The sequence below is a fragment of the Diaporthe citri genome (assembly GCF_014595645.1).
Source record: "Diaporthe citri strain NFHF-8-4 chromosome Unknown scaffold_1, whole genome shotgun sequence".
NCBI lineage: Eukaryota > Fungi > Ascomycota > Sordariomycetes > Diaporthales > Diaporthaceae > Diaporthe > Diaporthe citri.
Genome location: NW_025064846.1, coordinates 9,756,599 through 9,780,394, shown reverse-complemented (window position 1 = coordinate 9,780,394; position 23,796 = coordinate 9,756,599). Strand labels below are relative to the sequence as shown.

The following is a 23,796-nucleotide window of genomic DNA, read 5'->3' as shown; positions in this document are numbered from 1 at the left end:
ATGGGCGAGTCACCACATACTTGGGAGCGGGATGGGCTGGGCTAGTTCGAGTATTTAATGATCAAGTCCTCCCTTCTCCTCCAGTATCGATCAGAATCATCAGCCTCGTTCTTCACATCAATCACATCTATCTCATTACAACACATCTTCCGCTTTCTGTACAGCCTCGCTTACATTGTCTCTGAAGTATACAAGCCAGCAAACTCTCTTCTCAGATTTACACAACAACTATCCGCGAGGAGTTTTAATCCCGTGATTTATTTTACTGGATATAATTCACCATCATCACTCTGATTCAAATTTCACAATACACCACTCAATATGTCGTATCAGCTGGGAATCACCTCCATGTCGCTGGGGCGCGCCACAGCCGGCCACTCCCTCACACACAAGCTCAACATGGCCCAGAAATACGGCTACAAAGGGATCGAACTGTTCTTCGAAGACTTTTATGAGGAGGCAACCGCCCGTTTTGGGAATGGGGCACCCCCTTCCAAAGAAGCTCAGCTGGAGGCCGCACGATACGTGCGTGCTCTCTGTGCCGAGCGCGACTTGTTCATCATCTGCTTGCAGCCCTTCGCACACTACGAGGGCCTTGTGGACAGAAAAGCACATGAGGAGCAGATCGAGAAATTATATTTCTGGATCGAACTTGCCCACGAGCTGGGAACCGACATGATCCAGGTCCCCTCTTCATTCCTCCCCGCGGACCAGGTGTCCGAGGACATGAACCTCATTGTCTCCGACCTGCAGAAAATCGCAGACATCGGAGCAGCAGCCTCCCCTCCCATCCGATATGTGTACGAGTCCCTCTGCTGGGGAACTCGCTCGGACCTGTGGGAGACCTCCTGGGAGATCGTGAAGAAGATCGACAGGGACAACTTTGGCCTCTGCCTCGACAGCTTCAACATCGCGGGCAGGATATACGCCGACCCCTGCGCGGCCTCGGGAAAGTGCGAGAACGCCGAGGAGGTAGTCCGGCAGTCCATGGAGAGGCTGGTCAGGGAGATGAAGCCATACATCCACAAGGTGTTCTACGTCCAGGTCGTCGACGCCGAGAGGCTCTCGGCGCCGCTCGTCGAGGGCCACGCCTTCTACAGCGCCGAGCAGCCCTCCCGCATGAGCTGGAGCCGCAACTGCCGCCTCTTCTACGGGGAGGCCGAGTACGGCGCCTACCTGCCCGTCCGCGAGATCTGCGACACCATCTTCAACAGGCTGTACTTCAAGGGCTGGGTCAGCCTGGAGCTCTTCAACCGCCGCATGGGCGACACCGACAAGGACGTCCCCGAGGAGCTGGCCCGCCGCGGCGCCGTCTCGTGGCACAAGCTGATCAGGGACATGAAGCTCAAGATGGACGACGAGCCCGCCCCCGTGCCGTACGCGCCGGTCGTCTCGTATCCCCAGTACGTCAACCACCACCTCACCCCGCCGCCTTCTCCTCCAGACCACTAACCAAACCCCTGATCGGACAGGACGCTGGAGACTGCGCAGAAGGCGGTGTCGGCCTGGGTCCAGGGATTCAGGTCCAAGGTGGTTGACTTTGGGAAATGAGTAATGAACTCGCGGCAATTGGGGCGAAGCATCACAGCATTCGAGCACGGGTTTCCACAGGCGTTCAGGTTCACTTTGGGCATATTCCAGATAGATTGAACACTTTCTTAGTTGGCCTCCAATCGACGATCTCTTTACCTTCAATCTCAACTACTTCTAAAATATGCGAGTGATCAAACTTCACTGTGTCCATAGTCACCTCTATGGTAAGGCGTCTCGAGGCCAGACCAGCAACTCTTGGAAGCTCGTATACAGAGGTTACCTACTTCAAATCATCAAACCTACCCCAGTGGGCAGTGACATTACCCTGGTCTTGAATTTGAAATCACGGAGCACGAAAATGCGAGATCACATCCGGTCTTTGAGTACCGAGACCGACGAAGGTCTGACATGTGAATGAGACATAGGAATGGACAAGGCTGAGAGACGTTACCAGCCCGGAACACGAGGCTGGGGACCCTAGTGGGAAATTGGTTCGAAAATTCTCACCAATCAACCTGGATTTACAAGGGGATTGCAAGCGACAAGGTCACATGGAAACTCCGACAGTCCCACATGGAGTTGATTAGTGGAGAGACCTTCCCCGGGACTGGATCAAAGTCGGAAAGACTTTGTTGAAGGAGGACTCTCTTTGGCCAAAGCTTACTGTCATCTTTGAACATTTCGAGTTTCTTCCGCCGTGGAACCCACATACACCCCAGGTGCAAGCAATAATAGCCCCTCAGGGGCATCACTGCATCCAAATCTGAGCCCCGAGCATTTCCCGTGAGATTTAGATTTGCGAGCGTCTGAGAGATTCTGTTTCTACCAGTAGGAAGTCTGAGGTTGGTCGCAGTTCTTACCAAACGTGGCTCCTCCGTCAACTACATAGAATTCAGACCATATGCATTACGGACTGATTCAAGTCATTCAATAGTTCATCTTGAATTAATATCTATCTTGTTTTGGATGCAACACGGAGGTCGTATTTACCGCAGGCCCCTTACGAACACACTGCTTGCCTTCCCGTAAAATGGCACACAAGCTGAATTTGCGTCTATCAAATGGCGTACAAGATCACCGTACTAGTCAGGAATCACTACAAACTAGCCTGGTCATCGAGGCAAAGACCTTGTCACAGAGCAAGTACCAATTGTCTCCAATCGGAGAACCCCCAAGTAAGGTTCATGGTGGGCCTTCCTTGTCATCGGACAACTCCACGAGTATCCAGAGTCCGTCATGAGCTCTTGTTCCTGATTGGGCTTTTTTGCTTCATTGTGCCTGCATGAGTCCCCCATCAGAACCCTGACTGTTATTTGAATAGTTTCAAAGGAAACAGCAGCAACGATTCGAGCAAGGGGTAGACTAATGACTCGAGATGTACTTTGCGATATGCTTCAAGATACAATTCGAACTACGCATGTGCGATATGATTATAGATAAAATTCAAGAAATGAATCAGTCATTACACGAGACGCAACTTGAGCACTCCTGAGGACGATGATTCGAGAAGCGGTGGACATGCAATGCGAGACATGTTCTTACATTAAGTTCGAGATATGTCTTGCGATATGGTTAGAGATTCAGTTCGAGCACGTCTTTTAAGAAGCATCGTGCCATTCTAAATTTGAAATAGGACACAAAGATCTAGAAAACACGCAACAAGTATTAAAGTTTCGGTGTCATCCGAGCTATACCCACCTGACTAGCCCAGGTGAAGCCATTCACTTAGCTGGGAGCACTCTATGCTTCGATAATAAGAGCCATCGAGTATACACGACAGCGCATACAACCGCATAGCACTTACTATCGAAGCCGATCAGAATGGGGAACCCAACAACCCGTGCCCATCATGGGCCTCTAATAATATGCCAGCGAAAGCTCGCGCACGCAACAAGAGCCCCGAGGGGTAATCCGCAAGCATCCAGGAGAGCACCTCACACTGTAATCGACGGCCATCACAGCTGATGGCTTGATGCGTGTACTGACTAGCTTTCTCTATCGGAATTACCCAGAGCAAACACTCCCATGTGAAAGGGATGTGGGGACCCCGGAAACGAAACGCCTCTGAGCATGACGGCGAGATCCTGCGGCCCGCTAGAATCACATACCTTACCCAGCCCCAGGAGACTGGCAGGGTGCACTGAGTCTTCGCCAAAGCTTAGCCCACATCCCATCTATGCTGTGACGTTACACGCCCGAGGACCCGTCACGGGCCGAGAAAAGCTTGGTGTTGGTTCCCACGGGACGAGTGACCGTAGCCCCTTGACATGACTTAGACACAGACTTTAAGATATGGGTCCAGCCTCCTGCGCCTCAGCCTCTCCTCTCTATGAGCCTGCGACACGGCGAGGATGCTGATAACGTCCCGGGAATGGCTACCGGTTTGAACATCATCACGGGCATGAACTCCAGTTCTATACTCGGTCTCGGGCTCGGAAACTTACGTAGAGAGAGCGGTGTGAATCCGAGTCCCAGAGTCAAACGCTATGGAGGTCAATATGGAGCCAACCAGGAGGACCAGGAAAAATCATGCGTCACCACAGGAAACACGAATGAGAGCCGATCACAGCCACAGAAGAGAGGCGGAGGCTGTCCGAAGTGATAACTTTTGAAAACTCTGAACTAAGTACCCAGCAGCCTTGCCCCCCGTCGTATTCCTCACCGCTTGAGGTGCTTCGCCACAAACTCCAGCGCAGCCTGGTACCCGTAGACGCCGAGCCCCGCGATGACCGCCACAGCCTTGTCGCTGAAGTAGCTGTGCTTCCTCCACGGCTCCCTGGTGTGCACGTTCGACACGTGGACCTCCACAAAGGGTATCGACACGCCCAGCAGCGCGTCCCTGATGCTGGTATGTGTCAGTTACATGCCCCTAAGTGCTGAATCGAGGCATTCCGGGGAAGTTTCTTGACAGAAAAGGCCCCCCCCCCCGGGGGCGGGGGCGGAGGTGAGGGGCGGTGCCAGAATTAGGGAGTTCCGCAAGGCAGGAGAAAAAAAAAAAAAAAAAAGGGCAAAATTTACATACGCTACACTCGTGTGCGTGTACGCTCCCGGGTTGATAATTATGGCCTCGACCTTGCCCTCCTTGTTCCGGTCGCCATTGGGGCCGAAGCCCGCCGCCTCCTGGATGCGGTCCACGATGGCGCCCTCGTGGTTGGACTGGAAGGTCTCGAGGGTCACGCCCAGGGACTTTGATTGAGACTCTGCTGTGGATATGACGTCGGCGAGGGTGGTCGAGCCGTAGATCTGGGGCTCGCGGGTCCCGAGCAGGTTCAGGTTCGGGCCGTTGATGAGGAGGACGCGGGTTGCCATAGTGGGTGTTGGAGATGAAATTGACTATGAACTTTAATTCAAATGCGAATGGAGGCTAGTCTGTGTTCCTTTTGAGGTTTCTCTATCCTAGGGCGGATGCAATGGCATATATCGCAGAACACAATCCCGTATTAGTCCTTCAACTTGAGCAACCAACCGATGCCGGCCGGCTTCAATGACCGCGCCCTGTGTTCCGGGACACGCAGTCAAGCGCAACGCACCTGGTGCGCCTTTCACCGAGTCGGTACCGTGGATGCCGATGCCGTGCCTGATTCGAGCCGTGACGTCGACTGGTAGAACCCTGGGCCGAGCACATGCAGGACGGAGGGTGTGACCCGGGGGGTTAAAGTCTCTCCCGGGGCGGAAGAGATCTCATCCAGGAGCTTGCGTCGCCAAGTGGCCCTGTGCAACGTTGATCCGAGGACGCGGGTTGTACGCGTGGACAGTGAATTATTCACCCGACGGGACCCCGTATGGATACTTTTGAGGCCATACACAAGGAGAAAAAGCCTCTCTCGGTCCCAGGGTTGGTTGTCATGGTGCATAGGGCGAATAAGTCGATGTTGGGGGGTTCGGAGCAGCGACCGACTTATCAAGGTTTCCCTGAGACCTCGGATAGCCCGTGAACGTGGACGCTATAATTCAGGGCACTGTCAAGTAGTTACAGTGGGGTCACAGAGCGTCATGCCGCTATAGCGGAAATAAACCGCTTCGGTTGGCGGCGGCGTTGTGGCCTGGGTTGGCGGGGTACAGGCCTGTGTGAACACCATTGAAGCTGCCCTGCTAAGCTCTGACTGCCCTCACGTAGCTGGCTTGCTTCTTCACCTTGGTGTGACTATAGACTCTGCATAGCGGCCCTACTACACTGTCTTTATACCTCTAGAAATGGCACCTCAAATCAGCGAGAAGGAACTGGATGAGATATACGCATTCGCCGTGCAATTAGGCAAAGATGCAGGCAAGATGCTCATGGATGCCGCGAAGCTGCGGATGGCAAGCGGAGGGGCAGCACATGAGTCCGTGGAGAAGGAGAACGCTGTCGATATCGTGACCAAGACAGATACAGGCGAGTTTGATACCTTCACAAGCCCGTGTCCGCGTGCAACCGGCTAATACGGCCCTTAACAGACGTCGAGGCGTTCATCCATAGCTCGATATCAAAGACCTACCCAAGCCACAAGTGAGTCACCCGGACCTGCTCATTGGTAGGTGGAATGGGGTACTCAACACATCGTACAGATTCATTGGGGAGGAGACGTATTCCGCCGGCTCGTCAAAGGATTACCTCATCGACGACGAGCCAACCTGGTGCGTCGACCCGCTCGACGGCACCGTCAACTACACGCACCTTTTCCCCATGTTCTGCGTGTCCATCGCCTTCATCTTGGGGGGCAGGCCAGTGGTGGGCGTCATATACGCCCCTTTCCTGGGCCAGCTCTTCACCTCCCGCCGCGGCGGCGGCGCCTTCCTCAACGAGACGCAGCGCCTGCCCCTGGTGCCCGGCGTGCCCGTTCCGGCCAACGCCCCCAAGGGCTGCGTCTTCAGCTGCGAGTGGGGCAAGGACCGGCGGGACCCGGGCTCCGGCGAGGGCAACCTGGGCCGGAAGCTCGAGAGCTTCACCAACATGGCCGTCGAGGTCGGCGGGCGGGGCGGCAAGGGGGGCATGGTGCACGGGGTGAGGAGCCTCGGGAGCGCGACGCTGGACCTCGCGTACACGGCGATGGGGTCCTTTGACATCTGGTGGGAGGCTGGCTGCTGGGAGTGGGACGTCGCGGCGGGGATAGCCATCCTCGAGGAGGCAGGCGGCCTCGTGACGACGGCGAATCCGCCCGAGGACCCGGCTACGGCAGACATCCCGGATGTGAGGCTGGGCAGCAGGCTGTACCTCGCTGTAAGACCGGCTGGGCCCTCTGCCACAGAAACCGCGCGTGAGGGGCAAGAACGGCTGGTGAGGGAGGTGTGGAAGCGAGTTACGGCTCTCGATTATTCTCGGCCCGGGGCGTGATGTCAAGTTGGTTTGGGATAGAAGACAGGCGGCATCGGAGACATCAGCATAGAGTTGAAAGCTTTTGGGCCCGTCTCGTCAGCACGACTGGGCCCATGTTTTGATACAGGTATATGAGCAGAGGTGCCATCTTCAGCTCCATGTGGCGTGTATGTCCGGTGGTCCAGTTAATATACAGATAGACTTTTAGACTTCGGCACAGCGTCTTGACCTGGCCCGTGAAAATGAGTTTTGGTGGGTATCATGCCGACTTCTCAACTTTTTTGGGGTTCCTAATCTAGGCCGGGGAATGCCTCGCCCTGTGGCTGGCCCTTTTTGCCGCCCTTCCTCTTCTTCTTAGGCCTTGGACGGTCGCTGTCGCTGCTGTCGTCACTGTCCTCGGAATCATCGTCGCTGTCGGCTGCGCGCTTGCTGTTGCCATTGGCTCCGTCCTCTGCGCCCGAATCTTCCTCTTCCTCGTTGTCTGCTCCGTTGGGTTCTGCCCATACTTTCACGACCCTTCCACCACCACTGATCATGCGTCCCTCGCAGTCGAAGTTGACAGCAACCACTCCCTCGATGTCATCGTGTCTCAAGACGGCCTGGGTCTCCCGGGCCTTGAGATCCACGATCGCGAGGCTGCCGTCGCCCACGCCAACGGCGACCTTCTTGCCCCAGCCGAGCTCGTCTGGCAGGCGCGCAATGCAGTCCAGGCTTTCGCCGTCCTTCTTGTTGCGCCCGCCTGCGACGTAGATGCGTTCTTGTTGGTCGTCCCATGAACCCCTGTCCCAGATTGTGAGCACACCAGAGCCAGTCCCCACCGCCACTACAGCATTACTTCGCAGCTTCTTGGGGCCCAGGCCGGAAGGTATGAGTTCGGCGCACAGCAGCTCATCTTCCTGGTCCTCGCTCCTCGTGATGATGCCACTTCTGATATCGGTCACCGCCACTGTCGTTCCTCCGGTCGAGACCCACTGCCGCGGGACACCAGATGTCGACTCCGCGCTGGGCGGTAGTGGCGTGATACTGGTAACGTAGTCGTCGTGGGGGAAGTGCTTGCGAACAGGCTGCGCACCGATCGAGCCGAGGGGATCTTTCGAGCTGGGGTCCTTCTCGGCGCGCAGCTTGTCGCGCAGGTCGTAGATATACAGCGCGCCGCTGTCGGTCCCGACGAGGAGGTTCTGGGGGCTGAGGACGCGCATGATGGCAGGGTCGTCGGCGGAGGAGCCGCGGGGCGGGATGTTGATCTTGGAGATGACCTTGCCTGTCTCGGGCGAGAAGTGCTTGACTACCGAGTCTGTGCCGGCCGAGTAGAGAGCTATTGTGGTCGGTGGTGTCAGCCATTGCGGTCCCAGATACGCGTGCTGCGGCATTGGAGGTTGGACGCCGACGTACATTGCCCATCGTAGCTGTATGCCAAGCTGCGACAGCTTCCCTTGTGGCGCCGGGTGCTCCACACACTCCTGATCAGGCCCTTGCCGCTTGTGATGCTGCTGTTCTCGTCGACTTGTTCGTCCGAGTCGTTGTCGGAGGAGGGGATCCGGAAGGTCTCGACATGGCCGCTCGAGAGGCCCACGGTCAGGACGGGCTCGGTTGGGTGGACGGCCTGGGTGAACAGGTCCGAGGTCAGCGGGAGGGTGCAGAGGTTCTCGAACATGATGCGTATGTGTTTGCGTCAAGGTCAATTGATCTCAACAGGCACGATCCATCCCCCTCGCTTCTTCAAAGAGCCATGCAGCTAAGGCAGGTGTGGTCTTTGGATTCGGCTGCTCAAAAAGTTGACCACGCCGAGTCAAAGAAACTGAAGATTTTCAAGGTTCTAGAAGCCAGCTCCAGTCAGTGAGTGCACTAGGAGCTGAACGTGGGGGACGGCCCGCTTTGGTAGAGACAGGCATGTTGTACCTAAGTACCTGGGTACCCAGGTACCTCGAGCTGCTTCCAAGACAAGACGACCGAAAGCACCCCTACAACAGCATGGCCTCTTTCTTCATTTAGATTTTTTTTTAAAAGAAAATAATAATGACCATAATAGCCAGAGCCTTTTGATCTATCTACAGCTGACATGTCTGGACTCCTGCGTAAGGGTATCCACATCGAGGCCTCCACGGGCTGCACGACCTGAACCAACTAATACTGAGCGGTCTTCTGGCAGTGCAGTCGTAGTCTATATTTCTACGATCAGGTGAGAAGGAAATGGCAGACCAGGGATTGAAACAGGATGGTCACATGGATTTCATAGGATTCCATCGGTCACGTAACATAGACCATGCGTAGCTTAGGGGAAACCCTACATCGATTTTGGACTATAAAGTCACATTGATTTCTCAGGCCAGACGACTGGAAATCCTTATTGCGGAAGGAATGTGGTCAGGCATAGACTACCCTCGAAAATATCTCGGCCAAGCAATCAGGTTCAGAAATTCGAAGCCTTCATTCGTCTTGGCGATCATCTGGAACAACGTTGTATTACTCCGGGCTACCATCACATTTCAAACGGATGGAGATGTACAGGCGCAAAGTCCCTCTTTTCTTCTCAAAAAGTCGTCAGTCACTCGACAGCACGACAAGTACTTTCATGGATAGTAGGCACTGAGCCCTGAGCATCTCGCACAAGTCGCGCAAGAATGTGTCCACCGCCATCGTCGGCACCACTGACTACAACTCGTCTCTCTCAGCCCCAGCGTCTTTCCCCACCGCTCCAATCAGCGACTTCAATCGAGTAAAGTCCGGAGCGTCCTCTCCTAGTCCCCAAGCAAATGTACCTCGTACTTTCAGCTCCTTGGTCAACTGCTCAACCTTCTTCGTGATGCTGTGGGGGTCGTCAAACGTCCACCAGAGGGCCTCCTCCGAGTCGTAGTAGCATGTTGCTCCTTCGTTATCATCGTACTCGCGATGTAAAAGCGCCTTCTGAAAAGAATTCCTCATGTCCTCGGGAACCTCGTCATGCCAGGAGAAGGCACCCGCTCGGCCCAGGTCCCCGCCGGTGACGGGGTCCTCCAGGAGCAAGGTCTTGCAGCCGATGGGTGTCTTGGCGTTGTCACAGTCCTCCTTATCGACCTTGAACCACTTGACGTAGAAGCCAAGCCCGAAATTGATCTTCTCGCGCGGTACGCCGTCAGCGATGTATCTCATGATAGTGTTGCGACTGCCTCCAATGCTTGAATGGTGCTTCGTGATGTCGTCCCGGCGGTTCATCAGATCATAGGTCATGACATTCAGGAAGTCCAGGTGTGGTTCAATGTGTACGACATTGCGGCGGAAGGCAATCATGTCTCGCTCGATGCCGGGAACTGCAGCTGTGATCAACTTGGAGGGGCCCAACGCGGAGCGAAGTTCGCCGAGAAGGAGCGGGTAAGCCTCGATTTCCCACTCTTTCTCCGAGTTTGGAACCTGCTTGTAGTCCTCGCCGTTTCCGCCGGGGTACTCCCAATCAATGTCGACGCCTAGAGAGGGATCAGTCAGTTTATGATCGCCGTTGGTGGGCAAGAAACCCCGACATACCGTCAGCACCGGTGGCTTCCACCATCCTGGCCACGTTCCCGGCGAACGACTTTCGTGACGTTTCATCCCGAGCTGCAATGGAGAAGTCCGTATCGCCCCAGCCACCGATGGCCACCAAGATCTTGGTCCCCGTTGCGAAAGCCTGGCGTGCCGAGTCAACGCTTCGATCACTGGGCCACTCGCTGCGGTTCGAGTCCAGGAACAAGCCCGACCGCATGAAGGCAAGGGCAACATGGGTGATTGGGTTGACCAGGCTCTCATCGCTGGGTATCACATCGTGTTGCCTCGCAAGTATGTCAGCGATTGTGCCTCAAGCTCTATGCATGGAGCATCATGGTAGTTACCCAGTGAGATACATCAGACAAATAGGTTCTCTGTCGCCAGCCATGCTGCAGGTGATGAGGCCAGCCACCAGCCACACCAGAGCTGCCCCGGTGCGCCGAGTCAAAAAGTGCATTGCTCCAGCTTTGATGTGGTCAACTCATAAGATGTAGTTCAGGGCAATGGTGATGGCTTGTGGCTATGTGTGAGGGAAGGAGGTTGATGGAGCTAGGTCGGTTGCGGATGAGAGGTCCACGTTGCGCTCGTCCCACAAGCTCAGACCCCGGCACACACACACACACACACACACACACGTAACCGCAGCCGGTTCAGTTTTCATCAAGCACCATAAGGATGGCGCCACTTCTTCCACGTACTTTCCCCTCCAGCGGCTTTGAATCCATAGACTCATCTATCAAAATTGAAGAAGAAACACTATCGTTCTACGACCCGCGCACGTTTTATCCGGTGCGAATGGGTGAGGTCTTCCGAGAACGTTACCAGGTTGTCGCCAAGCTGGGCTGGGGTGCACATTCCACAATCTGGTTGTGCCATGACCTTCAGTACGCCAATTTTCTTTCCCTTCTCGTAAACACTTCTGTTTCTCATTTCTAACACTCCCTCATTTGAAGCAAAACCTCTACCGGGCACTGAAGATGCACATCAACACACTTCAGCATAACCGTGAGCTTGAAATATACCAACACCTCAATAGCCCAGCCTTGAAGCAGTTAGAACATGACGGCAAAGAACATATTGGAGAGCTCTACGACAATTTCAGAGTTGAGAGGCCACATGGAATTCATGATGTCTTTGTATTGCGTCCTTTGAAGGCCTCAATCAGGGACCTTCCGAGACTCACGCCTGATCGTGTCTTTGATCACCAAGTTGTGCCTGATATGCTTCTTCAAAAAGAACGGATATTCGCACCCGTAAAAACGGAGAGTACACCCGCACATCACTCACACTACAGCTGCAGCCAATTAGAGCATATCACTAGCCCAATTTATACACCCATACACAGTAATACACCCAACACCCACATACCCAACACTTATATACCTAACACCTACACACCTGACACCTACACACCTAACAACTACACACCTAATACTTATATAAACTAGGTGTATATGTGTTAGGTGTATGAATTGGGTGTGCAACTTGGGCGTGGGTGTTGGTTTAGTGCTGGCGATGTATGGGTGTACCCTCTGTTTTTGCAGGTGCAAATATCCGTTCTCTCTTCAAATCCTTCTTATCATGCATTTTCTGCATGCAGAGGCAGACGTCACTCACACAGGTTCGTAAAGCCAAAATGAATCCATACCCTTTCCTTTTCATTTGCCCTTAATGGAATGGAAGAAAAGGATGAAAGAAACAGGAAGCAAAAGGACAATACCATAGGGTTCAATATGTACTGATATCATCTCAGACATTCACACCGGCAACTTACTTCAGGGCGTCAAGAATGAGCAAGTGTTTGCAGAAATCGAGGAAGACGAGCTAAGCGGAAATCTGACTCCTCGAAAAGACGTTGAAGAAAGGACTATCTATAGGTTCCGATTTTTCCGCGAAGCTGTTGGCCGCTTATATCTTTGCGACCTTGGAGAACCCCTTGTAGGAAACGAGAGTACGGGGCCGGCCATGCCCACGCAACATCACGCACCCGAGGTCATCCTTGGGATGAAACGTGGACACGCTATTAACCAGTAAAGCGTCGGCATGATGGTATGTGGCAGTATCCAAGTAGCAATTTAAGAAGTCAATGAGAATCCTAACTCTTTGTGCGGGCATGAGATGTGATGCAGCGTGTGGACTTATTCAAGATTTACAATCCAGAGGACGAGTGCCTAGACAATGCGCATCCTGAAGTCATCTTGCTGCAATGATCGCGCTTCTCGGTCCACCACCACGTGAGTTCCTAAATCGGAGCCAGGAATCCTTGAAGTATTGGGATGAATATGGTTAGTATCCATGCCCCTAGATGAGTTATTTACTTCTAATCAGAACTCTATGTAAAGGTACAGTTGGAGGAACATCGTGCCTATACCAACCAACAGAACATTTTAACTCCTTGCGACCAAGCCAGACAGGAAAGGGAGCTGTTCATCAACTTCATCTCAGCACTCTTGTGGTAACTAGCTTCCAGAAGAGAGATTTGGTTCTTTTCAGGTGTTCACACACCTGTGGATAAACCGTGCAATGTAAAAGAATCAGCAAGCCGAGGACGATGGGTCTAATCTTGGAACCAGGGCGAAAATAGACCATCCCCACCCAGGTAGTGGTTGAGAAGAGCTTTGATTGCCTTCGATTTCCTCTATACTGGCATCTGTGATCATTCACGAGACCATCAGTAATCAGAACGACTTTTCACCATTTTATAATACCCGCGAATGGCGACAAATTAGTTGACGCTGTGTTCCTAAATAGTGATGGAGCCATCCCACCACCGCGTGACTGCGCCTCGTCCTTCCAGTGTGAGCAAGTTTTGCCCTTGGGTCCTCCACCACATGCAGGGGTCACATGTAGACCCTGCTGAGCAAGTTTCGATCATTCACGACACCAATGGATTGCATCAGCTGAGGGCAGCCGCCAAAGAGACGTCTCTCAGCATACTCCAATAAAAAGATCATCTGTCCCGCCAACAATCGGAAATTCAAAAGTTCAGATGACCTGGCATCTTCGCCTTCACCCCTTCATCCGAACATGGGACACAAGATCGATGCACTAAGCCATGCCTTTGATTTCTGCATTTCGATAATGGCGTTCGGTCTCTTCTTGACTGCTTACATGGGAAATTGTCGACAGAAACTATGGTATAGAGGCGGCACCGAGGGCTGGAACTCCAGCCCCAACGAGCGGATCCACTGCGACCTACCTGGACACTGCCACGAGTTGCCCGAGCCGCTTGTCTGGTCTCAGCAGTAAGCATATCCTCTAGCTTTCCTAAGCTTGTGGAAATTATGGCTGATGGTTGCGGTTTTGTTTCTTAATTTTTTTGTAGACTCACCGAAGCCACGCTCGCGGTTGCCCTACTGTCTCTGAGTTTGTTCGTCACTCGCATCGTCTTGGGAATTTCTCGCCAGACGTCTCGAACCATCTCAATCATATACGACAGCCTTCTTGCCTTTTTCTGGTTCCGCCTCCTCTTGTCGCAGGCATCAGGCGATTTCTCGGACCCGCGACACCTGAGCCCTCGGCCGTGGTATCTGATGCGAACATGTCCAACAGACACAGCTGCGGCGTGCTATGTTGCTCAGGCCGGCTTTTTCATATCGGTCCTTGCGGCTCTTTTCTACGGCGGACGATTTGTAGCTGCAGTTATAGAGTTGGTAGTGGTCTGGGTCAGGGCCCAAGAGAATGGGTATCAACGTGGTGCCATGAGTTCAGACCTTGTGGACGAGGAGAATGATCCTTGCCTGGAGGACGCCGCGGTGAGGGAGAAGGAACGGTATCGGTATCTTTATGAAGAGGCTTTAAGTCCTGTGGTTGCCTTCTTTCCACAAGATGTGAGGTAGAGTCATACAATGCAGGCATACCGGGCATGAGAAGCAGGTTCATAGTATTCTCGGTACAACGGTCTAGTCTATGGTAAATACGGCCGTGGCGAGGTGTGGGATATGGAGAGTCTGGGCCAGCTTTTATTCACCCAATAGGCTATACTAATCAGTGTTATGTAACCAATGGCTCATTGAGGCCTGAGTCGTTGTGATGTGAAAGAGATATGAAGGATGAGAAGCAAGAAGATTGGATGAGAAAAAGGTCATATGCTAGTTGAATCATTCCATTTATCATGCCAAGGTCCTGAAGATGACTTAGCTTGTACTCCAAGCTCAGGCTCGGCTAACGGTTTGCAAGCGGATATTGTGTTGACGGTCTATGGCGTCGCTGGGAGCTGTTCGCTCTAGCCTCGTCTGTCACAAGGCTGTCGCTGTGTTCTGGGCCACCTGCCACCATTGTGTTCAAAGTCTGTTACTATTAGCATCTTTTTTTTTTAAAAAAAAAAAAAATATTTAGCTGCGTGTTTAAGAGTTTACCATTGTATAAAGGGAATGCGTACTATTTATAAAGAATATGTATACGTCCTAAAAACGAGACCACCATCCCACTTAGCACCATGGAATGATTCCTGAAAGCCCCAGCATCTAGTTGGTCACTAGCGCCAGTGTCGGCAATCCACCAAGGTACCTGGACGCCTGGGCTAGGCACCGGCAACCAGGCATCTTTTTCTCGTTTTATGGGCTATAACTACTGCTTCGCACCTTCTCGCCCACAACTTCGGGGAAAGGAACGACCCTCACCGTCGATCAGCAGCACATCTCCACTCAACACGCAAACACCACCAGAAGAACCTGCATCGCCATCACCATCTTTCACAACCACTTACCCCACCCGTACTCTGTCCATGGCTTCCTCAAGACCCGCCGACATGCTTTGCGACAGCAGCGGCGGCAGCAACACGGGGGAAGCCCTCGGCGAGATCACAAACCGCTCAACAGCTCCTTGTCACACACCAGGCCCCTACGTCGAAGGAATGGTGCTGGACCTGCCCGTCAACTGGACACGTGGTACGCCCTCCGAGGAGCGAGTTCTCTTTACTGTCACCAAAGTCTTCGAAGTCGCCATGTCGCCTGTAATGGAGGTACAATGGTCCTCGAGCCCCGGAAAGGCGTGAGCGGCCATCCTCAAGCTCTTCGATCGGCGCTATGGTCACGAGAGTCGTTGGTGGAGAGATATGTGCCATAGCCCTAGCGTGAAGGCTTGTTGGCAGCGATACGTGCAGTCGGGGCAAGCACCAGGGTTCTTCGAATACATCAAGGAAATGGACAAGCAGGGGCGCCAATGGTACATCGATCCACTGGAAGGCGAGGAGGACACCGCCGACACATGGGAGACGACCGCAAAGAAAGAGGGCCTGTTGCAGTATCGGCTTCTCCAGAGTCTGAAGACTGAGATCCGGGCTTATAAACACCTCGAGAAGCTGCAAGGCAAATGCGTACCACTCTTCTACGGAACGACATCTTTCTCCCTCACACCACTTGGGTCGGACCCACAATTCTTCCGCGTTGATGGCATCCTCACCCAGCACATTGACGGCTCCACATTGGACAGCCTACTGGAGATGGCGGAGGCGTCGCCAGATGTTGATTACCAAGGGTTGGTTCAGCGCGTGGTGGAGGTTGCTGAGGATGTTAATACGTGTGGCGTTGTTAATGTTGACTGCGTTCCTCACAACATGATTATTCAAATAGGCTCCATGCAGCCATTTGAGTTCGATTTCTCCCAATGCTCTTTCAGGGAGGACTTCGCCAGCGAGGACGAATACAATGAAAATGTTAGGTATTGCGGCAACCCCGTTGGTTTCGCAGCCGTCGTGGCTAAGAGACTGAGCAGAAAGTTCAAACTTGGGATTCGCATTAAGTATGGTCCATGGATTGGCACAGAGATCATTGGTTTGGACTCGAAGGGTTGGATTTGATGTCGATCCTAAGTTTGAACCACGCACACTGGAATCTCTGCGGGCGAGCTTTGATTGAGTGGCGGCGGTTGGGTGATAGTTTCGGGCTTTATCTGCGTACACTCCAGTAGCGCTGCAAGGCGATCCCGTCAAAGAGTTGTACGCTCAAAAACCCAGCATTAGAGGCGCGGTGGTTAATCAAAGGTCTGAGCTTGTCGAGGCGGCTGAAGCCCGCGCGAAGGTGATTCTGCTGGACCGCAACGCCTAAACAGCACCCACCCGGGTCACCGCTTCTTGGGACTGGAATAAGGTCGTGCGCGCCGACTACGCCGACATTGACTACATGCGGCTAGCCCTCGAGGCGAAAGAGCGCTGGGCAAACGACGCACTCTGGAAACCATTCTATCACGAGAGCGGGGCATATTGGGTCTCAACGACGGACTTTTCACGGCGAGTCTAGGAAAACTTTAAGAAGCTCGGCGTTGACTCGGGGCTCCTTGGTCTACCTGTCGACGAGGCTCGAAAGACATACGGAGGCATTTTGAAGGATGGAAATTACACCGGTGTGAAAGAGGTTTTCATCAACAAAGTCAGCGGATGGGCCGAGGCAAAAGAGGCATTGAGGTGCACAATCGAGGAGGCTGTGAGAGGTTAGGCGTCGAGTAAATTGAGGCAGACGTCTCAAAGCTAGAGTTTGTGTACCATCCATTTCTTTCTGTGCGAATATCCGTTGTCTTAATGAGGAGGGAACGACGACGGGTGTCGTCACGTCTACCAGCGAGGTCCACAAGTCGGACTGCTTCATCTTCTCTACGGGTGCATATAGGGCAAAATTGCTCGCTGATAGCGCGCCAGGTCGTCCCGAGCTTCATGCCGGTGACCGAGTTGTTGCTGTCGGAGTGACTGAAGGATTTACCTCTGTTTCTGGGGAGAATGCGGCGCAGCTGTATGAGGGACCAGTAGGGATTGCGGCACTGCCTCCTGAGAGAGTTACTCCCAACAACTTCAAAAGTACCTCGTTTCGTGGGGTTTCAGGGAGCTAATGTGCTACAACAGGTCAAAGCAACGGCAGCGTCCCTAATTCACGAGACAGGACACTCAAGTTCTGGGGGCAGACTTTCTTCACAAACACATGGCCACACCCCAACGGGAGCGCCATCTCCAGCCCTCCCGCGGAGCCAGACTACGCCCAATTCGAGGTCCCAGCTATCCTCAAAGAAGATGTAAATTTTGCAGGAAAGGCTATCTTCGGAAAGTTGAGCGATGATTTCAATACGGAGAGCTACCGTATTTGTTGGTGAGCGCCTCGCCTGACTGTCTTGAGAAAGCCCATCACCCCAGTCGTGAAACTAATTCGTACGTAGGGATGCCCTCTCGCCCAGCGAAGACTTTATCATTTCTGCACACTCCGCGAGTAAGAATCTCTACTTTGCGACAATTGGTTCATTCCACGGCTGGAAGTTTCTCCCTGTGCTCGGTAAGCATGTCGTGCAGCTGCACCAAGGGTCTCTTGACGAGCATTGGGCCAGGAAATGGGCATGGGATAAGGCACTGCCTCCTCCTCCTGTTAAAGGGTGGCCAAGAAGGGAGCTGAGTGACTTCATATAACAATTCCGATGTAGTTGTACAAGACAAGGAGATTGAATTTTCCAGAGTGCCATTATTAAAGAGGCAGGAAGGTAATTGCGGGACCATCACAGTCGCTGTCTGAGAAACATTTGCTGTTAGCCCAGCCAGATATTAATGATGGATACTTCAGAATTACATTCAAACAGGCCTGAGAGCAATTTGGAAATCTAGGCATTGTTAGCTTCGATTGGGAAAGAATGTCTACCAAAAAGTAAAGAGCGTGGCGCCGGCACGAGAAGCACGTCTAGTCCTTGCTGCCTCTATCAACTTGAGCCAAACCGTTACCAGTCAATTCTGCAGCTCTTCCGTATGAAGGCCATTCCAAAAATTTCATCGACCAGCTCGCTTCATTGGGCTGTGGATTGAGATGCCCAACGGTTGCTCGTAACTGAGCAATCGCCCACCTCACCCTCGAGATGTCATCAAACACGACAACACACTCACAAAGCCTTGCACCTTACTAGCAAAGTTCTAGTGAACTTGCAAGGCTTTCTAGAGTGTAGCTCGAGTTTTCCCATGATTCTTTCCCGTGTTCCCGTGGAAGGTCCGAAAGAATTGTGAGAAAGACTGCCAACAGACCACATGCCAAGCTGCAATCGGAGCATCGGCTCATGATGACAACCGGGCCCAGCCTCAAAGCATCCCTTCATCCATCAAAGCCAACGACCCGATCTATCAATCTTGCAAGCGTCTGGGCAAGGGCCCCACGCCTGCAAATGGATGCCCCGTTGCCGGGAGTTGGGCAACCAGGTGGAGGATAATCCTACCGGTCACGGTATTGAAGTCCATTTTCGCCCTTGCAAAATCGTTGAGATGCATTTCTTGACATCCGAAGAGAATCCTATGGCGACACGTCCAGGGGATGTGACTGGTATTGTGTCGTGCGCCGAGATGCCGCCGGAGCAGCTCGCCGGCAGCAAGCAATTTCACGACGTCCAATATTGGCATCTCCCGTTCGAGCTTCTGCAAAAAGATTTCTTTCTTGATTCGGGGCATCATTCGCTGTAATCCGGTCCTGTGACGCTCGACCCGAGCGTTCACGCGCGATGCCAACTTGTCCAGCCGTTCACCCAGCACGCCGAAGGCCAAGATAGATTTGGCGTGTTTTGAGGACTGCCGGTACAGTATATGGTCATCGTAGGAATCCTTCATGGTAAGAATCCAGATCTCCTGCGGTTTGGTCTGGCCCACACGGCGTATCCGTCCCATGGCACTCAGCATGGTCGGGATGCTGTCGGGAAGCTCGAAAATGATCACGTTGTGGCAGTCTGTATGGAGGTCGACGCCGTGTCCCAAGACCCGCATGGTGCTCAGAAGGAAGTCATATCGCTTTGCCGGATTGTTGAACTCACCAATGACTGCGGCTCTCGTTTCGTCATCATGCCTCGGCTTGCTCCTCTGGGACAGGAAGTTGAACTCGGCCATGGCGCATACTCCCTCCACGAGCCATTGTGTCAGAGGATGGACACAGTAGACGATGACTTTCTCTCCTCTCAGCTTGAGCTCTTCCAGCTTGATAAGCAACCATCGCAACTTTGGGGAACGACGAACGATATGTCTGATCATGGATGCTCTATCGGCAGGAGGCTGGTCAGGATCGGTCTCTCGCCTTGTCATGCTGTAGTAAAAGCTCATTCCAGAATCCGTATTGTTTCGGATCAAATTCTTCATGTCTGGTTGATTTCCGCGGGATGCTGGTGTCTCAGAAAACCAGGAATCTCCCCGGACATCAGCCAGGCCGAGGTCAGCCGTGATGTGGCATAGGAAAGTGTCCCAGAAATTGTTGAATGGAGCCAGTGGGGTCTCATTGTCGTTTATGACCCGGGCCGCGCCAGAAGTTGAGTTCTCACCACCACCTGTGAAAAGGAGATCGAAGCCTCTACTTGCCAAATCATGGTATTCTTCCTCCTCATGGCCCCTGCTGACCTCGATGGTTCTGATCGAAACCGGCGGCAAGGCAAGAATGCCCGAGACGGTGGAAGACCCGCTGCTGGGCATAGTGACGACAGAGACGACGCCCCGACGCAAAAGACACAGGCGGTAGATTGAGCCCAAGATTCTGCGTGCGAACTCTGGGCCGAATTTCATGTGATGTGCCAACCATCTATATGCATGTGGGTTGAGGCGCCACAGGTGTTGACCGTTTCTCAAGGCCTGTACGTACTCAGGTGACGCATTGTGTGGGACAAAGGTCCCCGAGTCTGTGATCTCGAAAGGATCGAAATCGTCGTCAAACATCCTCAGAACGCCTTCAAGTTGGTCACCCTTCGGCCAATTGATTTGCCACTCGTTGGACTTATAGAGAGCAAACAAAAGACCACGAAAATCTGAGATTTTGTTGTCGACGGGGTTTGCCGTGAGAAGGAACTGAATATCTGTGTCCAGCAAGTAAGCCGTCTGTGCCTTTCTGGATTTCGGGTGCTTGATTTCATGTGCTTCGTCAGCAATGAGCGTTCCAATCATCGCCGGACTGAAGTTGAGGTCGTAGAGTCCAGGCTTTTGTGCCACCTTTAACGCCTCCAGTGCCTCATCATTGAGTTTGGAACCGCGTAGCGATAGCTCTTTCTGACGGGCATCCTCTTTCTTCCGTTTGACGAGGAATTCCGTACTCGAGAGCTCGCCATAGGTGCAAAGAATGACCGTACGGCTTGTTTCAGGATCAGAGGGGGACAGAGTGTCCAGGAACTCAGTGAGTGCTGATGCTGATGGTGGATCGATTAGCTGACTGTGCTGATCAGGTGGCAGTGAGTCGCTGCAGATGCACAAGTTCAAAAGTCCAGAAAAGTATGTCGCGTGAGCTTCCTGCCAGCCTCGAAGAGCTTGGTGAGTAGAAAGAACGAGGGCTGCTTTGTGCGTGCCGAAATTAGGGCAAGCTTCTTGTCTCTGTGCCAGGAAGAAAATGGAGGCAAGAGCCTCAATGGTTTTTCCCGTGCCATAGTCATTGGCGTTCACACAGCCCTTCAGCATTCCTTCGGCCTTCTTCACCATGAAGGCTATGTTTTGCACTTGATCAATCCTGAGTCTCAATGTAGACTTGGGAGAAATCTCTAGCGACTGCAAGTTGATACCCAGGAATGTGGCAGCATCCTTCGGGCTGTCAACGGTGGTAGAGAAGTCGCTCATGAAGTCCAGGCCAACTTTTGGCTGACCTTGTGGCTCAGATGTGTCGGTCCTTTTGGCCAAATCCTCCATGAGCTGTTTGCGCTCGTCAGGTAGCATTTGTGGGCGAGAATTATGACCCTTCTTCTTGAGTTCATCTGAGAGAAAGCCTGTGTCGTTCCCGTGTGTGCTGAACTTGTCCACGGTGTTCATCCATTTGCTGCGCTTTGCACGGCGCCTGGGCAGGTCCTCAGCTTCTCCGTCGTCCGAATCCTCTCGGGACTCTCTGCTGCCCTCTCGGTGGGCGTCGGGGCTTTGTTCAGGTTGAGATTCAGGATGAGTCTCAGGCGCAGGGTTTGAGATCGCTCCTTCCTCCGCGTCATCTTGTTCCTGCCGCTTTTGACGCTTCGACTGGTTCGTGTACTGGGGCTCAGCCGAAGCCGCTCGCTTCAGGATTTGGGGTTTGCTCCGATGTGTGATCGGAGGCTCCTCCGAAGCTGCTCTCTTCGCTTGTTGAGAGGTCGAAGACATGTTTCCAGCTAGAAATGAGGAATTCAATAACTGTAGCAGGATTGGGGGCAGGGGCTTTGGGAATCAATGTTTTCGAACAATATTTGAGGGTCCGTCGGTTTATCTAGGGGTTGTCTAGGAGCCCGAAACTTACTTCTTGATGGAGTTGCTTCCAATTTAGTGTTGGGTGTTAGTCGAAACTTGACAGGTTCGCAAAGTGTTTCGCTCTCTTGTTACCATCTCAAAGTGAAGAAGGAAAGGCAACTGGCCTAAGTCCCCTCGACTCTGTGGTGCCAAGACAACTGTAAATCCGCAGTCTAGGGCACGGTTACTGCCCTGACGCGTGTTTGATCACTCCTCGTCGAGGATGTTTCTTTTCCAGAGAAGCGGAGGTCTCAGTTACGAAGCCGTCTGGACCAAGCTGAGTATTGTCGCCCGGGGAGTCGAAGGTGTATGTTCTTTTGGTTAGCTTGCGAAAAGCTCGCCGGAAGCTTGTGATCATTCAAGATGATTTCCACTTGACTCGTTCGGCGCAATGAACAGGATGATGTTTCGTGTGGGTTCGAAGTGTGTAAAGTGAACCAAGTGTGTAAAAAAGAGGAAGTGTCTAAAGAAGGAAGGATGTAAAGGGGAGTAGATATTGCCGTTTTGATGGCAGTTCAAGGCTTGGGAACACTCTCTGAGAAACAGCGCTTTCCCAATGAATGCGGGGAAGAGTATGACCTGAAGCAGCCGTGTGGGCTTGCTGTAGAATCGAGAGGGAAAAGGTGTCTACCTGTCCTCAACTGTAGTGACTTCGCAGGAGGTATACGGTACGATGATGAAAGTGATGCCTTGCCCGACCTGCTGAAGCTAGAAATCAAGAGAAACCGAGCCTCCATGCAAGATGACCTTAAGCTGTTCGTGTTTCTGGAGTTCTTGGGCTTGGAGAGGGCTGACTTTCGGTGATATCGGAGGTGGTTGTTAACGCCAAAGAGTTGAGACGTAGACACAGCACGAGCAGGGCAGTGTTCGAATATTGGTGGAATAAGAAGTTCTCGATGCGGTTGGCGAATAAGGTGGGAGCGTTTTTCTTAAGCATCTGGGCAATTAACATGCATAAGTATGCGTTGAGGTCGAGAGAACGCAAAGACTGTGTGCCTCTTCTGGAGTGTTGCTCAAATGGATGTGAAGCTGGCAAAACCATCCGGCTAGACGAGAGCCACGAAAAAAGCCAGGAGGCAAGAGGACGGTATGAGTGACCAAGGAGTGTAATTGGAAACGTGGCTCTGGTCGCGCTGGAAGGTGCAAAGTCTTGTTGATGGGAAATGTACCATTTTCAGGCCGAGCAGTAATACCTTGACCAGGTCTCGAGATCAGCTCAATTTCTGCTGGTGGCTAGTGATGCCTTGAGCATAGATCACCTCAGAGGCGAAATGGTTTACCGAGCACCTATATGAACTCATGCTTCTGGTAAGCCATATCTTCATTACTACTTTACAAACATCCACCCGCAAATGCCATTACAGTTGGAAGTCGATGTATTTGTTGCTGTGGTATTTGATTGGCGATCTTGGAGAGTGTGGGCGAGATCAAAACCCTCAGCTCAAAGCGGGCGTCCTCGGCGTCCCAAAAACCACGATATGATTGCCGTGTCACGAAAGATGCCCTACCGCGATCGATGTGACGCATAATTCATCGGACTTCTGTATATTATGAGCCCATTGCCACCAATTTTGGTGAGGATTGGTCCACATATCATCAACTGGCAGGAGGCTGACCAAGTTCGGTCAAATTTACCAATACCTAGACAGCCAGACGCCGATGCATCCCCCAGGACGAAATGTGATCATGGCTTTGTTGTGCCTAAGGATCCAGGTGACCGTGATCAACTCGTATCAATTCGTGCGGGTGCTGTTCAAAACCGTCAGCTCTCTGCTGCGCATTCGGATACCATGAGCGGCTCCAGGCATCTGCAATCCAGGGTCGTAATGAGCGTCATCAGTGGCATCAGCCAGACATTTCTACGACGATTTCCTGACAGGTCTCTGAAATCTGTGCCCTGGCTCACATGAAGTCGGTCCTTTAAGCTCTAGGTCTCGTGGAAACTTAGCCCGACGGGAGGATCACAGATGAGTGCTTTGATTTGCTCTAAACAATAGTAGTACCTTCTGTTCCAACGCTTAAGAGAGGGGATCAATGTGCGCATCGCATCTCCGTACAAGGAAGCCCGCGTTTGGATTCGTGCAGTGGCAGGTCACAGTCCGTCTTCAAATTATCGCAAGCAGAGCACGAGACGTTGCGGCTGTGATCCAAAACATGTATGCATCATACTATATTATGTAGATGTGACCAATCTCGATCCCAGAGACTACCTAAATAACGCCAGTTTCTATCCAGACATAAGAAAAGTACCACTAGGTATCGAACCAAATAAATCAACCTCCCTGCCATGCATGCCATGTCCAATTTT

The 23,796-nt window shown here is 52.7% G+C and overlaps 8 protein-coding genes across 8 annotated transcripts; 4 read left to right on the top strand and 4 right to left on the bottom strand.

The window, feature by feature from the left end:
* Positions 1 to 321: 321 nt before the first annotated feature.
* INS49_002558 (uncharacterized protein) lies at positions 322 to 1,551 on the top strand (the record flags this gene model as incomplete). The annotated part of the gene is made up of 2 exons (XM_043163367.1): positions 322 to 1,403; positions 1,473 to 1,551. 2 exons carry the CDS (start codon positions 322 to 324, stop codon positions 1,549 to 1,551), a joined length of 1,161 nt encoding a protein of 386 aa, XP_043031873.1.
* A 2,640-nt stretch (positions 1,552 to 4,191) lies between these two features.
* On the bottom strand, positions 4,192 to 4,842 carry INS49_002557 (uncharacterized protein; the record flags this gene model as incomplete). Its single annotated transcript, XM_043163366.1, has 2 exons — positions 4,192 to 4,378; positions 4,556 to 4,842. 2 exons carry the CDS (start codon positions 4,840 to 4,842, stop codon positions 4,192 to 4,194), a joined length of 474 nt encoding a protein of 157 aa, XP_043031872.1.
* An 885-nt stretch (positions 4,843 to 5,727) lies between these two features.
* Positions 5,728 to 6,847, top strand: INS49_002556 (uncharacterized protein; the record flags this gene model as incomplete). The annotated part of the gene is made up of 3 exons (XM_043163365.1): positions 5,728 to 5,933; positions 5,993 to 6,022; positions 6,082 to 6,847. The coding sequence occupies 3 exons, from the start codon at positions 5,728 to 5,730 to the stop codon at positions 6,845 to 6,847; spliced, it is 1,002 nt and encodes a 333-aa protein (XP_043031871.1).
* Positions 6,848 to 7,119: 272 nt separating this feature from the next.
* On the bottom strand, positions 7,120 to 8,483 carry INS49_002555 (uncharacterized protein; the record flags this gene model as incomplete). Its single annotated transcript, XM_043163364.1, has 2 exons — positions 7,120 to 8,144; positions 8,222 to 8,483. 2 exons carry the CDS (start codon positions 8,481 to 8,483, stop codon positions 7,120 to 7,122), a joined length of 1,287 nt encoding a protein of 428 aa, XP_043031870.1.
* Positions 8,484 to 9,481: 998 nt separating this feature from the next.
* INS49_002554 (uncharacterized protein) lies at positions 9,482 to 10,715 on the bottom strand (the record flags this gene model as incomplete). The annotated part of the gene is made up of 4 exons (XM_043163363.1): positions 9,482 to 9,535; positions 9,596 to 10,269; positions 10,328 to 10,611; positions 10,672 to 10,715. The coding sequence occupies 4 exons, from the start codon at positions 10,713 to 10,715 to the stop codon at positions 9,482 to 9,484; spliced, it is 1,056 nt and encodes a 351-aa protein (XP_043031869.1).
* A 2,639-nt stretch (positions 10,716 to 13,354) lies between these two features.
* Positions 13,355 to 14,166, top strand: INS49_002553 (uncharacterized protein; the record flags this gene model as incomplete). Its single annotated transcript, XM_043163362.1, has 2 exons — positions 13,355 to 13,572; positions 13,653 to 14,166. The coding sequence occupies 2 exons, from the start codon at positions 13,355 to 13,357 to the stop codon at positions 14,164 to 14,166; spliced, it is 732 nt and encodes a 243-aa protein (XP_043031868.1).
* Positions 14,167 to 15,053: 887 nt separating this feature from the next.
* On the top strand, positions 15,054 to 16,566 carry INS49_002552 (uncharacterized protein; the record flags this gene model as incomplete). The annotated part of the gene is made up of 3 exons (XM_043163361.1): positions 15,054 to 15,319; positions 15,395 to 16,101; positions 16,379 to 16,566. The coding sequence occupies 3 exons, from the start codon at positions 15,054 to 15,056 to the stop codon at positions 16,564 to 16,566; spliced, it is 1,161 nt and encodes a 386-aa protein (XP_043031867.1).
* A 1,844-nt stretch (positions 16,567 to 18,410) lies between these two features.
* INS49_002551 (uncharacterized protein) lies at positions 18,411 to 21,365 on the bottom strand (the record flags this gene model as incomplete). Its single annotated transcript, XM_043163360.1, has 1 exon — positions 18,411 to 21,365. One exon carries the CDS (start codon positions 21,363 to 21,365, stop codon positions 18,411 to 18,413), a length of 2,955 nt encoding a protein of 984 aa, XP_043031866.1.
* Between the last annotated feature and the right edge of the window lie 2,431 nt (positions 21,366 to 23,796).